General features: G+C 46.5%; 1 protein-coding gene across 6 annotated transcripts in view; it reads left to right on the top strand.

The window, feature by feature from the left end:
• LOXL2 (lysyl oxidase like 2) overlaps window positions 1–14,684 on the top strand; it is a 55,698-nt gene that overhangs the window by 15,851 nt on the left and 25,163 nt on the right. For all 6 annotated transcript variants that reach the window (XR_012039702.1, XR_012039701.1, XR_012039703.1 and 3 more), the window contains one exon: window positions 12,338–12,549. Coding sequence is in view for 3 of the 6 variants with exons in the window: in XM_072846362.1 (XP_072702463.1) it covers window positions 12,338–12,549 (212 nt within the window). In the remaining 3 variants the exon portion in view is untranslated. The remainder of the gene's footprint in view (window positions 1–12,337; window positions 12,550–14,684) is intronic.

The following is a 14,684-nucleotide window of genomic DNA, read 5'->3' on the forward strand; positions in this document are numbered from 1 at the left end:
CAAAACCGGGCTGATTTTTCTTATATCCCTATAAGATCACTGGCAGCTGAAGGGTTCTTTTCCTGCTGGTTTCATTGCAGCAGGATTAAGGCTAAAGGTGATGTGCTATAAATTTTTAAAATGCCATTGTTGGAAGTACTTTTCAGTCACAGCTAGCTGTCAAATGTTTAAACTCTTTCCCCCTTCTCTCAGCTTTCCTCCTCTTCTTAATCTTTGCTTTATCTCACTAGCAGCTGGCGTGACATAGTTTGAGTCAAAGATGATGAGCAGAGTTACTCATAGGGTCATAAACTCCAAAACAGGGAGGTCAAAAGGCTTGTGTGAATGCGAGTTGAAAGTCTTTGCCCTCTAAGATGCCTGGGAATTCTGAATGTCATACCTCACATTCACCAGAGGAAACATCATCGTTTTGTAAGCTGCTGGGTTCTTTAGTCTGTAGCCCAAAGCTTGCCCAAGTGATGTTTTCTCTTTGGAATGAGATCGGGGGTTGAAGGGCCTGGAATTTTCTACTGAGCAGCAATGCTGTGGTCAGGTCTCTCCACCAGTCCCACTGGCTTCAGCTATTGCACTGACGGAGCTAAACCAGTACAAATTTCCTACTGAGATTTCCAACGGAAGATATTTCAGTTTGCCCTTAAGCTGCTTTTAAAACCAGGCTTTACTCAAAATAGGCCTGGCTTAAGATGATGCACAGAGCTTATGTATTCAATTACACCTTCCAATGTTGCTTTCCCACACTAGTTGGTAACGACTGTAATGATTCCCAAATGGATCTGACTGTTTGCAAACCGATGTGTTGACAGCCAGCAGATTAACAGGAGCAAGCGCTGACTTCAGTGTACGTTCATGTGTCGGGGTGTAAGCTGCGGTGGGGTAGGAGCAGCAGTTTTGTTCGGCTTTCCTGTTGCAAGCGTTCGGGGGAAATATGTGCTTTGTGCAGCCTGGTGAACCCGTTGCCAGACGTGTGCCATCGCACTTAGATTCCCCTTGCCTGTAATAGGGAGCTCTGCGTGTTCCCACTGCCAGGGACAGATAGAGCATCTTAAATTCATCGTTTAGAAAGTGTCTTAAAGACCCGTTAGTGCGAAGTTCTCTGGGGCTGCCAAGTGCTGCTAAGATTTAACGTGGAAAGCCAGTAGGTATAAGACAACATCTGACTTCATTTTGACGGGGCTCCAGCTCAGAGGGGCTGTGCAAATTGACATTTGCTCAAATCTGGCCTTGCTTCCTAAAATCTGACAGGCAGAGAGTTCACACTCTTTTAAAAGCAACACGATAGCCCTCGAGCAGAGTTAATTTTTATTGGACAACGTACATACCTCCGTTTCTCAGTTTGGAAATGCTGCAGATAAGTAGTATAGGATGAAATTTTCCATCACCGTAAACCACTTGGCTTATATATATGTACGCTCCGACAGCTCTTTTCCCGTCACAGCTCATATTTTGAGGGTTACGTCGTAGCTCTTCCCGTCCCTGAGCCTTTCCATTCCCTGCCCTCTTGGGAAGGCGCAGTGCCTGACCCTTGCTTTTGTAAGACAAGTTGCCGGTCACAGGCCAAAGTGAAATGTTTCAGTCTAGGGTGAGTGATGGAAGATCTGTGATAAGAAGATGGGAGACAGGCAGGAAGAGGTTAACTCTTCTAACAGGACCGAGGTCGGGGCAGGTCTGAAATCCATCAGTCTGTTGCTCAAGGGCAGAGAAACTCCCATCATTTTTGCTTGCTATTTTCCGCAGCCACTGCAGCTTTTAGCCTAGGGACTTGTTCAAAGGATTATTTCTTGGAGGGTGATGAATGTGCACGGCAGGACAGCCCTTTCATGGGCTGCTGGCTGGTCAGAATTAGCCTGGTACCCCTTAGCTCAGTGGCTGTGTAAACACTGAAGGTTGCTCACCTTTCCAAAGCTAGGAGAGCAGCGTGAGTTTGATGCGGACGTGAGCGTGATGGCATTGAATGCATTTTACACAGGGGCTTTTCCCGCTCCTCTTTAAAGTGTGTAGACTAAATACGCAGACAGCGTCTCGTCAACGGAGAGAGCAGGGCTTGTGGTTTGACTTTGTCTGTTATTACCTCTTTGCCTTTGGGAGCATTAGGAGGGGAAAGGCAGGTACCGCTGGTATCGCATCCTCTCTCCCCTCCTGCAGGCTCCAGCTCTGTGAGAGTAAGCCGCACGCCCTGAAAGGGTTAAAAAAAAGCAGTAGCTGTGCTTGGAGGCACTTCAAGTGCATGGCTGAGCATGGCTTAACCCAGTAATTGTACGTGAACATAAAGGCTGCCCACAACCTGTGTGGATGGTTGGGAAGTGAGGAAGTTGATGCTGAACCTGCTTGCTGTCATCCTCCACCAAAGCATCTGTGCTTGCAGTACGATGGGGCCAAAGTTGTTGTTAAAATAACATGGTTGTTTAACTCGGAGTTTGATTTTGCTCGCATTCCTTCTTTTTTAGCCACAGCCTGGAGTAAAAGCTCTGTTTTGCACGCTCCAATTCACATTAGTGGCTTGATGTACAACTTGGGTCTAACCATGATGGCAGAGCACGTTACCCACTTTATTCATAATGGTAACTCTTGTAGGCATTGCAGTGTGGTAGGCACGTTGTGAGTGGCATCTTGGGGAGCTCAAAGGAAAAGTTAAGTTTAATCGTGTTGGTTTTGAGTGCTCAAAGCATATCTGAGAACACAGAAACTGCTTGCTGACTCGCTGATGGAGTTTGGGAGGGACAGACAGTAAATGCTATTAATATATGCGCTGAACTGCAATAATTCAAGCTTTGTAAAATATAACAAGTGGGATCTGCTGCTTTAGCCAAAGATCTCTGAGCACGTGGGGCTTTGTGCTGTCTGTTTGCCCCAAGTAAGCACTGTATCTGTTCTGCAGGTAGAGCCAGCAAGGGGAAGGGCCAGGTTCTAGGAGCTAAGTGGAGGAAAAGAGCTGGGAGCAGGATCTGTGCATCCTGACTGTCCTGAACTGCACTCCTCCTGCTGCTGATATGCTATGGCAAAAGGTGCAACGAGCAGGGTAAAATCCATGCAGAAGTGCAGTACGAGTGTTGGTCACTTCTTGTCTTGCAGTTCACAAGTGTCTGAAAGTGGTCGGGTGGGTAGCGTGGACCTGCTTTAAGGTTCATTTATGTAGTGCCAAAGCCTGCAGTTTAAACACGTGCACAGTCTCAAATGTTTTCCTAAGTCTTTGCAGGATGCCAGAAGCTCGGAAATCAAAATGATTTAATGTGTGCTCACAAAACCATGAGCAGGGAACGCAGGCCCTGCTTTTTCAAACAGTACACATAGCCACTTCGTGTTGTCCAAACGCAGCCCAGGCCCACCTGCGACTGCCTTACCGTGTTGACCAGCAATTTTAAGACCACAGTAACTAACTCCTCCCCTTAATATATTTCTTAAATAAATGCATGATAGGTATTTTTTTAACCTATCCCCTGAAACATCCTTAACAAAATATTTGTTGTCCACCCTCTTCCTCTGTCCTATTTGAAGCCCGCGTGTGTGTGCACACATACTCTAAATATATCAAATTGCTGCAGCCATTACAAGTTCACAAATAGATCTGGTACCTGAGACTAGACCGTAGCTTTGGCCAGACGGTGGGCAGACAAGGTCTAGCTAAACATACCAGGCTGTGCTGCTATTTCTGTCCTCCTTTTCCCTTCTGGGCATATGTGAAGTATAAAAATTGTACTTGAAAGCCCGGTGGCTCAAAGGCTCTGGTTATGCCAGGTTAAAAATGGGTTGAACTATATCGTCCAGGTTTCTTAACCGGTGGGAAAGGGCATTGCTAAGTCCTGCTCAGGAGCTTTCAGTTAAATTGGGCTCTGTGGATGAGGCCATATAAAAGGCTCCTGTATGCTGAGCTGCTGCTGACTGGAAGGTGTAAGGAAGGGAGCAGGACAGGGACATTGTTCGTAGCTTGGCACACAGATAAATCTTCCTCTTATCTAGCTTCTTGCTCTGCAGTGGGGACTCTCTCCATACCATGGGGAGTTGCAACTTAAGTCACCGCCATCTGAGACCAGCTCTGTGTCTCGACTGTCCAGTTCTCAAGAATGTTTGACAATAAAAGGTTTATTTGCCTCTTTGTTATGACAACAGTGTTTTAATTGCTTTCCCCTTGGTGTAAGCGTTCACTTCTCTAAACATAAGCCCATGTGTAACATAAACCCTGATGCCTTGCATGTCTAGAAGGGGTGTCAGCATCTCTTCTGGAGCTAACTCCAGACAAATATTAATTAAGCTGCTGTTGGGGTAAGCCACCGTGTTTCTTTAGTGCTATAATTTTAAAGAGTGTGTGTGTGAGAGAGTTTCTAACTGCTTGCCTCAATGGTTTCTTTGTGATGGCTTGTGGCATGTCAGAGTGCGGGGTTTGCTGGGCAGAGCTGGTGCTTGTCATCTAGTGGGAGGTAGGAGCTATGGAGCTGGTAGGGCTGAGAACGCACCAAGGCTGGCGTTGGTTTGCTGCAGTTCCTTGGGGAACAGACTTAACCTGTTTGTCTCCTTGCACTGACTGTATCCAGGGCCTGCGTAGTTGACAGCCATCGTGCTGGATGCGATACCGTTTCTCTGTTACACAAGACAATATTTAACTAAGCCTGAGAACAGAGTATGATCTTGTTCTGTTTTGCAGTGTGAAGGTCAGGTAATAAATCTGGCTAGCTTGCAGCATCTGATCCAGATTGTCTTTAAAATAGCTCAGTAGAAAGGAAATGGAGAATGTAAAAGCTTTGCTCGTCGTGAAACCCTCGGGCCACGATGCGCACAGAGTAGAGCAGCATCCTATCCTAAGCTAAGCCTCCCGCCCATACCAAAGTATCTCCAGGGTTCAGTGCTCCTGCCTTCTCTTGCTCGCTTCTGTCACCAGCATTTCTTTTCTCTACTGCTTTTCATTAGCCTGCTTTGCATTGGCAATCATGAGGCTGCCACTGAAGCGTTTCATGGCTTAGCAAAGGCCTCTGCTTTTGTCATTTATAATCTGCACTGTATTTGCTCCTGGACCCTAATCCTGAATTGCACTCTCATCCCTTACCCTTTTGTACTGCACAAACCCAGAACAAAAAGCGCTTGCAGTCCAATACAGCATAATGTTCCCAGGGGACTGCTGTCCCCCATAGGCAACCCATCTTCGTCTTGCCACCATGTTTATTTAACAGCTGGGACCTTGTTAGTGACTCAGAGGCACAGCTCCAGATGTTTAAATCAAAACCGATTCTCCCCATTCCTATATATGTGAAGAGACAGCTTTCGAAAAAGTCGTCTTACGGGAAAAGACTTGGTAGCTGAGACTTCAGTGGAAGTAAGTGAAGGGTTTAAATGCAGGAGAGAAGATGTCTCTGGGATGAACAAAGTCTGTGTGGAAAGATTTCATGTTATGTTCTTAATTGGAAAAAAAAGTCAATTAATTTCTTGTCCAAGTTGCAGCATTAATGTCTTGGGGTTTGGGAAGCCAAGAAATCCTGGAGCTCCATTGTAAATGAAAAATGATGATATGAGTAGGTTTCTGCAGGTAAGGGGCAGCGGGATAGGTCAGGCATAAGGAAGGAAAGAGCAGTTCGAGTGGATCACAGGGAATCTTGAGGCAGAAGAACAATGAATATGGACTAGCCAGAGACAGAGACAGCACACAGGCTCCTTGCATTTGTTAAATCAAGGAGTTGTGGTAAGAAGTGCACCTTTGCCTAAGCTGTCTGCTTGTACGATCACCTGGTGACCAGATAGCTGCCAGAGCCAGTACTGAATACCTCCACTCTCTTCCTCCGCAATCCTTAGCATCCCTCATGGTGATGGTTCAAAAAAAAAAAATAATAAAGTAAAATATACAGAAGCAAAATTTCATTCTGATTTCCCTTTCTGCCTGCATTTGAGTAATTTCTCTGGCCATAGGGGAGAGACACACAGCCATAGCTGTTCAGACCCACCTGCCCCATCTCTAGGTGGTTTCTTAGCATCGTCACTGAGCACGTGGGCGTGTGTTTAAAATAAGTGTTGAGATGCTCTTCTGAAAAGCCCCTCTGAAATGCCGGCTGCTGTGGCTTGCTTTCAGCCAGGAGCCAGCGATTCAGAACCAGGGTAGCGTCTGCAGTCTGCGAAGTAGCAGTCAGGTTTCTAGGAACGGGATCTCCTCCCTGTATTGATTACTGTGCATCCTCGGGGCTGTTGCAAGAAGAAGGAGTATCGCTGGGCTTGGGCAGTGGAGGACACAAGCATGCTGTCCTGGGCATAATTGTTCTGCCAACACAAAACAGATGGCAAAAGGTGAAAGAAAACATTATGAAAGTTGTGTCAGTTTTTGCAATCAGATCCGAAGCCGTGGGGAAGCATTTGGTTCAGAGAGTGGAAACAAAAGCAGCTGAGGCGCGTGTGAAAGCTTTCCGAGCCAGGAATCCTTTTGTGAAAGCTCAAAAACAAACCCCTTTCTTTTTGCTGTCTCCGGGCAGGCCCCGGCTTTCTGAAGCTGAGATTCATTGGTTTCGTAACAGAGTGCAGCATGTTGGCTTGCGGTGGCCTTTTGTGTCTGGGACAGAGAGGAGCAGCGTGGGTCTTGGACGTGGCTCTTGGCGAGGAAGGGAGCGAGGTGGAGGGAATATGGCCCAACCCAGAATAGTTTGACACTTCCCCCCCCTTAATACTAATTTTTATTGTAGCAATGTTGGAAGTCCCAACTGAAATCACATCTTTGCTTTGGGTGAATACAGATGCGAAGCCCTTGCTGCAGAGGCTTTGCGATTCAGAGCAGGCGAGATGAGCTTAGCGTTGTCTTCCCTTTGCAGAAGGGGTGAGGAAGTGTGAGCAAGAGGCCAGAGGTAACAGCAAGGAGGTGGGGGAGTGAGTTCGTGTGGCTGAAATCACCCAGGAGATCTGTGGCAGAACTGAGCAGGATCTCTTCAGCCTCAGACCACAGAGTTATTTTAGCTTTGGTCTGATTTTTATATGACTATACACAGTCGAGTGGCTCCGGTGAAAAGCAGGTGGACGTGGAAGCCAGAGCACTGAATCTAGGAATAGATGTACTATGCTTCCTCCCCCTGCCCTCCATACCTAGCTTTATCTTGCTTTCTGTTTCTTCCCACCTTTCAAGGCTAAGGAGGCTTAACTCAAGCAGGAGAAAAATGCCTTAGGATTTCTTATTGCTTGTGTGCTTACTCCCTTAATGGAGTTCGTCTGTGCCAGAATGGATGTCTTTCATGAAAGTGAAGCTGCGGCATGACAAATGAGGCCAGTAGCGATGGAGCAGACCCACAAACTCCATGCACGGGGTCAGCAATGCAAGACATGTGAACTAGCAGCGTTCTGGAGAGCAGAAAGCAAAGGCAAGAGCTGATTCAACCTCAAGTACGTGGGTGGGATTGTTTCATAAGCAAAGGAGAGGTTGGAGATCCAGGTCTGAACTATGCTAGTAGCCAAATTCTAAGACTTGGAGTTTAGGGGGAGGAAAAAAAAAGGCAAAGGGCTGGCACGTACATCTCCACAGCTGTTGGCCTAAGTAGGTGGAAATTGCGCAAGGCTAGCTTGAGAAGGGGAGGACTGTCATGCACGAGCCATGAGAGTTAACTCTTTCTGGGCTTGGTCTCTCCTCTTGCTTTGTGGGTAGGAATCCTTGGGAGCGTTTTTCCCTTGTATTGAGGAAGACGAACTGTGGGTTTGTGCATGGTTTTCTCCCTCCCTGCTTTGTGTTCCTCAGCCTTAGACTGAGCAAGCCACGTCCCGTTGGCCCTAGGCCTCTATTCTCCGTCCTATAACGTGGGGTGCAGCCAACCCAGTTTTATTTCCTAGAGGTAGCATTGCTCTTTGGTGAACGGCTGCTTGGCTCCTGGAATATTGTTGAAGGCTCTACTTTCTGGTTGATACCTGAGGTGGGAGCTTGGCAGATGTGCATTCAGCTTCTGAGTTGGTTGCAGATACCTGCTTTGTGATCCTCAGATATCCTTCAGAGGATTTACCAGGTCTACCTTGTAGCTTCAGTGTATGGCTATAACGTGAGAGTAAGTAAAGCTTTCAGAGATGAGGTTTCCTTGTTGATATGACAGCTTGTGGTAGGTGTTTGTCTCCACGTGTACATAAAGTATGGAGAGGGTGATTTTAAAAAGTCTGCTCTAGCTATTAAGTATTGTTTGCTTCTGATTTTTATGTGGAGTCTGTTTTCAGCATTAGCCCAGCTGCTCTACACGTTGGTGTTGGAAGATAAAATAGAAGTCTGCCTGTATTTGCATTATTGAATACTCCCAGTATAACAAAAACTGTAATGAAAGGAAACCATTCAAATCTGTAAAGAGTTATCGGGAGAAAGCTCTTAACAGTCCTTTCTCCTTGAGAAACCTACAGGGTACTTATTTTGATCCTTTGTTCTTTAATCTTCCAATATAAAGCTGAGGTCTACAGCACGTTGAATTCTTCTCAGACGTTTTGCTGTTTGTTCAGACTCAGTGCAAACCCTTGAGTTGCTATATCAATAATTCTCTGCTCTAAACCTGCTGTCTGTGAGCGGAAAGGGGAATGGATGTGAATTGGTTTTGCTCTCAGACAGATCGTGAAAATGTCATTGCGTGCCGGTCTGCTATAGCTATCTGAAGATTGAAATACCCTCGAGGGAATGAAATGATGGCTTATTTCTTGCTAGTTTGCTCAATTTTTTTTTTGATTCCTTGGCAAAAAGAACATGACAAAAGAGTTGGATTCACTAAAACAGAGTCCCAGGTCAGAGCAGGATTTCTTTTTGTGTATATGTCAGCATCTCTGGGGGAAGAGAGACGTGTCATGGGACCTTGGTACTGGAGCCTGCAGTGCCTGAGGTATCATGCTGGCTCTGACAGTGTTTTTTCAAGTCCAAGAGCAAGCCATTCAAGTTTGCACCTTATTTTTCACTTCTGTGAAATGACCAGCAAGGACAACCCAGTCCAATCAGTTAGGGAAAAGACATGCCCAAACACACAGCCTGGAAGTAGGAAATGCAGGCATCTCGAGTCCTAGGCTGGGTCACGGGTACCGCACTAGGTCAGGGCACCCCAGGATCCTTTACGGGGACCCCAGCATCCCCACCCCTGCAGCGGTCAGAGCTCTGTTGGAAACAGATGTAGCAACTTGTTTTTACTTGCTAAGCTGCTGAACTAATTGCAAAAACAACAGGCAAAATCATAAGGTACCTAGCAGCGTTCCCAAGCTTTCCTTTCTTCAAGAGTTTTTATTTTTTTGCAACTTTGTGACTTCTCTCTCCCCTTCTCTGACTCGGTGGGCTGGTTTCTTTCTTTGCCTGTTGCTCTGATATCATAAATCCTGGTAAGGGATTCTCAAATCCATCCAGGGTTTTTGAACATTAAAATCTACCCTCTGGCTTGGAAAGTCTGTGAGATACGGATGCTCGGAAGCTGCAGGAATACAGCAGGGAAGCATTTCTGCATGTTGCCCTGTTCAGATGCTCTTTCCTCAGCATCTGTTATTGGCAGCTGTCGGAGACAGGCTGGATGTCTTTGTTTTTGTGCAACACAGCTCCTGCTAGCCTGGTGGAGTGGGAAGGAGGAAAAAAAACAAAAAACCAAACGTGCTTGATCAGAATGTGAGTGCTTTACCACTGGAGGTTTAGCTGACGTTCCCTTGCTGCAGGAGGGATCCTCGTGTGGTGGTTAGAGTTGGGGCCTCAGGACATTTGGATGTGATTTCCTGCCCTTGTGTCTCAGGAGAATCAGTTTGCTCTCTCTGCACCTTATTTCTCAATCTGCAAAAGGAGGCTGAGAATCATTGCTTTCTCCCATCCTTTGAGTGCTCTGTTTACCTTGGAGGCTTTTCAGATTTGTCACCACCTTTCATCTCTGTGAAGACCTCTGATGGTGCAGTAGTGAGAATGGCGCTGTATTAACGATGACTAATAGGTGCAACGTGGGAATAATGATTCTGCTGCTTTGTGGTGGAAGCATTAGGTAGATGTTTAACATCTGGAATGGCACTCTGCAGGATTCAAATGGGGCTAGCAACTGCTGTTGTGCAGGTTCCTCACAAAACACAGGCATCTCAAACACGGTTCCTGAATGTGAAATCACAGTTTGTTCCGAACGCTCCTCCTCTCCGTCGTGCCAAGGACCGGCTGCAGCCTCCAGCCTGTCTAAATTCAAGCAAAATGGAAGTGGCTGTCAAGTGAAAGCCATGGGTGGATTTTAGCACGTTGCTGATGTCAGGTCTAGTCACGGAAAATGTTCCATTTCGGTTACTTTAATATGCAGTAGGGCTGATACTGACGTAACTACATGTAGCAAACATACTTAGGGCTTTATATAGGGTGGATATATCCTGCAGTCACAGACGGAAAAACTCACTTAGGCTGTCTCACCCACTTTCTCAGCTGTCAATGCAAATTTTCTCCTTAGTTACTATCTTTTCATGTGCTTCTCCAGTGCAATTTTAAGCTTTGGCTTTGTCCTTTGCGTTAATCCTTTTAATAGGCTTTTATTAAAAACACTTTTAGATCTTCAGCAGGCAAAACTTATTTCCAAATGGATTTAAGGCTTTGATTACCTCTTGTTTCGTGGTGAAGAAACTACTAAGGCAAGGTAGAGGGAGCGGAGAAACAAGGTGCTCTCTCAGGCAGCACTGGCCTGTAGCTCCAGGTAAACATGCTTTCTCCATCAAGTGAAGAGCTGGAAACATTTCATAAACTGCACCGGGGGAAAAGTGAGTTGCAGGCTTTGGAAACCAGCCTGAGGAGGCCTTCAATGCACAGAGGCGCTGCTACTTTCCTGACAGCGCATAGTCAAAAGCTATGCAATATTTCAACAGAATCTGCCAAATTCAGGAGAAACTCTTTGTATTGCAAATGGACTTCCCAGACTACACAGGAGGTGTACAAGTTTGCTCTTGCATCAGTCCCTTTGAGCACCTTAAAATGTCTCAGATGTAACAAACTTGGATATCGTTGTGGTTTTTTTCTTCTCGAGGGCTACAAGAGCTTTCAAAACCTTAAGTCCAAACTGCGAACCCTGTATGAGTAGCGCTATCCTACTGGGTAAATCACAAGGTCCTATCTTCCAGGGTCACTGAGGGTATCTCATGGATGCTCCAGCAGAGTTGCTGCAGGACTGAATTCCTGCAGCTGAAGGTGCAAGGAGCAATCAGTGATCTGGTTTGCTGTAAAACTGGGTGGTAAATGTAGACAATTAAAAAAAAAAAAAAGGGGGGGGGGGGGAGAAGAAAACGGGGGAGGAAGCCTTAAGTGACTTGCCCAAGGTGATGCAGGCAGAGCAGTAGCAGAGCTGGCTGAGGAGATGCCTGCCCCTTTCCCTGCCCCGGCAGGCTCTTTCTCTGCAGTTGGTTTCCATTTGCCCAGGGTCTGTGAGTTGCATCAGTGTCAGTGAAGCATCTGGAGAATGGATGCACCACGTGTAATTTGCAGGACTCTGCATGTCCTGCTGTGATCTCCCTGACTTCGATACCTCTGTGTGCCGCTGATCGGTAAGCAGAGGCCCGTGTCTCTTTAAAGCTCTGGGCATTTTTCTTTTCCAAGTGATTGAATTTGAGCGTGGGGAGGGGAGGATTCCTCAGTTCTGATGTAACTGTTAGCAAAACCACGTGGTTTTATACATTTTCTGACAAGAAAAGCTCTCCTGGAAGCAAGTTATAAAATTTTCAGTAGCTCTTTTGTAATTGCTTGCCACAGCGGATATTTTCCAGTCGGCCTTTGCTTTTGGGCTTAGGTCCCTGCAAGGTTTGTTTGTGCAGTGTCCTCACGTAGGCTCCAAATGTGAAATCCATTCAACCTTCATGACTCATTTGCTGTTCCAAGTAACGCTTCAGCTGGAGGAGGGAACCCGGCTTGGGGAAGTGGTGAAATGCTGGTGTCAGCACATTGGGATCCCAGCTTTCACAGCGCCTGCCCAGGCCAGGTGGGGAAGGAATGCCCAGTGGCTTGATGAGAGCCCCAGTGTCCTTCCCTGCTAGGGCTCCCGCTTCCCTGCACCCTGCCAGCACTAAGGTGGCCCTAGCAAAGCTGAGCCCGATGCACTTCTATAGTAGCCGAGACTAAATTAAGGTCACTGTGCTTCTGAAACAAGGACTTCAATGAATTTAAGTAACAAAGGAAATTTGTTACGTAGCCATTGGTAAAATGCCTTTTTTTTTTTTTTAAATGAGAAAAAGCATCCTCTTTCGCAGGATGGAGGATGGATTTGCACAAGGCGGAAAGGTTTGTTTGCTTCCCTGTTGTGTCTTTTCCTAAACAGCTCTTCCTTTCTGCCTCCCTCTGTTCAGCCGTAACCCTGAACAGAACTGGTTTTTGTTCCCCACCTCGAAGCTACACGACCAGTTTCCTTGCAAGCCAGCATCATTGGTGTTTCTTTTATGCTTACAGAACATGAACATCCAGGTGGAGGACATAAGGATCCGTGCCATCCTCGCCACCTACCGCAAGCGGGTGCCTGTCACAGAGGGTTATGTGGAGGTGAAAGACGAAGGGACCTGGAAGCAGATCTGCGACAAGCACTGGACCATGAAAAATTCCCGAGTTGTCTGTGGCATGTTTGGATTTCCGAGCGAGAGGAAATACAACACCAACGTCTACAAGTAAGAGCAGAGCTTTGTATGAGACACAAGCATGTTTCTTTGAACACTTGGGGCCTTGTTCGAAAATGCAAATTGTCAAACGACACTGGAGACCTTGAGGTAGAAAAACCTCCAACTGCTTCATTCCTTCAGATCAGATTTTCCTTCTGTGTAAATATTTGAAATGTCAAGCATTTCCTTGTGCAGACAGGGGAGTCGTTTGATCCTCACCGTTCTGGCTGAAAACCTAGTGCAGTATCAATTGTAGTATTTGATAGGTCCTATGTGACCTATAGGAGATGTGGACAGACAGCCCAAGAAATCTTTTTTTTTTTCCCCAGCTATAGGATAGCCATTTCCTCCACCAGTGATAGGTTCCCTGTTGTGTGCAGGGGATGGATGGATGGATGTGAACGAACTGATCACACGTTCCCAGTAAACCCATCAGCTGCAAGAAAATCTAAGTGCTTACCCCATCCTTCTGCAGAAAGCCAGCTGTAGGATCAGATCTGGTATGTGCTGAAAGCTCCAGTGGGGTAATCTTGGAATAAAACAGGCTTTGTTGTGCTTCGTTGCCCAAGTTCCTCCTTCCTGCTACTGCGTGCAATTCCTGGTCTCACACCTCTCATGATGTGTTTACCAGCTGCTCTGGCTCTCGTGGAGGCTCACCGACCATGGTTCATGGGTGTCCAGCCACAAAGGAGCAGTCTGCCCAGGGGAATATTTCCCAGGTCATCTCCCGCTGTTGTTAACCCCAGTTCAGCTCCTTTGGCACCGGCAATTCCTCAGGGTCCGAGGCTGGAAGAGCCGCCAGCCATCCCCAACTGTACGACTTGCTCTGTCCATTAAAGCCTGCTCTGAGCCAAGTTGACTGCTGAGCTAAAAATGTCGGTAGTGCATCCATGCTTCTCCTCCCAACGTTGCTCCTGCCTGTGCATCTGAGATGGTGCTTGTAGAAGGATGCAGTTTGGGGCGGTTGTGTTTTCAGTGCTGCTTTTTCTTCCTGTAACTGTAGATTGCTTTAAAATGAGGGAAGAAAATAGTAATCCATCGGGAGAACGTGGTGTATTTAAGAGCTGCAGGCTGATCGGTTCAGGCTGTGTTACCTGTTTCTTGAAAGCCAGGGGCTCTGGTCTCTTTTGCTGTCATTGCTTCAGCTTGCATTTTTTCACCAGCCTTCATCACAGACTTGCTTCTTCCTACACTGTTCCCTAGAAATAACACCCTAAAGCAGATGCAAAATAGTTCCAGTGAAATTCTGTCTTGTTTCTTTCCTACACTGTGACCTATGGAGTGGGAAAGTGTCAACTGGTTAGGGGGAGAACTGAATTCTCCAGGCAGGAGTTGTGGTTTTCCTGCCTGCTCCTTTTGGCCTCTGCAATTGCTATTTCTGAAAGCTCCCTCTGGAACTGGCTGGCCACGTTTCATTTCTTTCATTAGGAAGATCGTGATCAATTGAAGAGGTCCTTGGGTTGGAATAGCGTAAAGCCACATAGCAGCACAAAGAATATAAAATAAATAACCCGAGTGGAATTCTCTTTTCAGGCTTCCCAGGCAGACGAGCAGTGAATTAATAATTGCTACTCATGTTTAATAATTGGTCTCATGTTTTGCCCTGGACACTGGTTAGAGGAGCATTTGCTCCCATCAGTGCAGCATGTCTCCCTCAAGCTCAGCTCTGAGATTCCCACCCCCTGCATCGGAGCAGGAGGGCAGAATAAATTATCTCTAGTAAGACAAAGTAGATTCTTCCTACTTCTCAGTTGTGGTGTTTCCAGAAAAAACATTAACTTCAGCAGCTGGAGCCATCTGCCTTAAATAAAAGGGTGCTTGGTAATTGTCCTCTCTCTTGCAATAGTACACGTAGAGATGGAAAAACTGAGGCACAGTTTTTCAGCATAATATTCAGCAATGTTGAAAACCCCATTCACCGGAGCTGGAGTTATGAATATGCAGTGCTTACAAACACCAGGCTGGGAGATCTCTGCTACTGAGCCAGACAGATTGCTTAAGTAGCCTCAGAACCCTAACACCTCTCTCGCCTTTGCTCATTTTCAGCAAGCAGTAACGGCCTGCTGGGCTCCTGCACCCCAGAAAGATATTTTGGAAAATGTACTGAATGTTATCCTACCTTAGAAGAAGCTGGGATGTCATTT

Source organism: Ciconia boyciana, chromosome 25 (genome assembly GCF_034638445.1).
Source record: "Ciconia boyciana chromosome 25, ASM3463844v1, whole genome shotgun sequence".
In the NCBI taxonomy this organism is placed as follows: Eukaryota; Metazoa; Chordata; class Aves; order Ciconiiformes; family Ciconiidae; genus Ciconia; species Ciconia boyciana.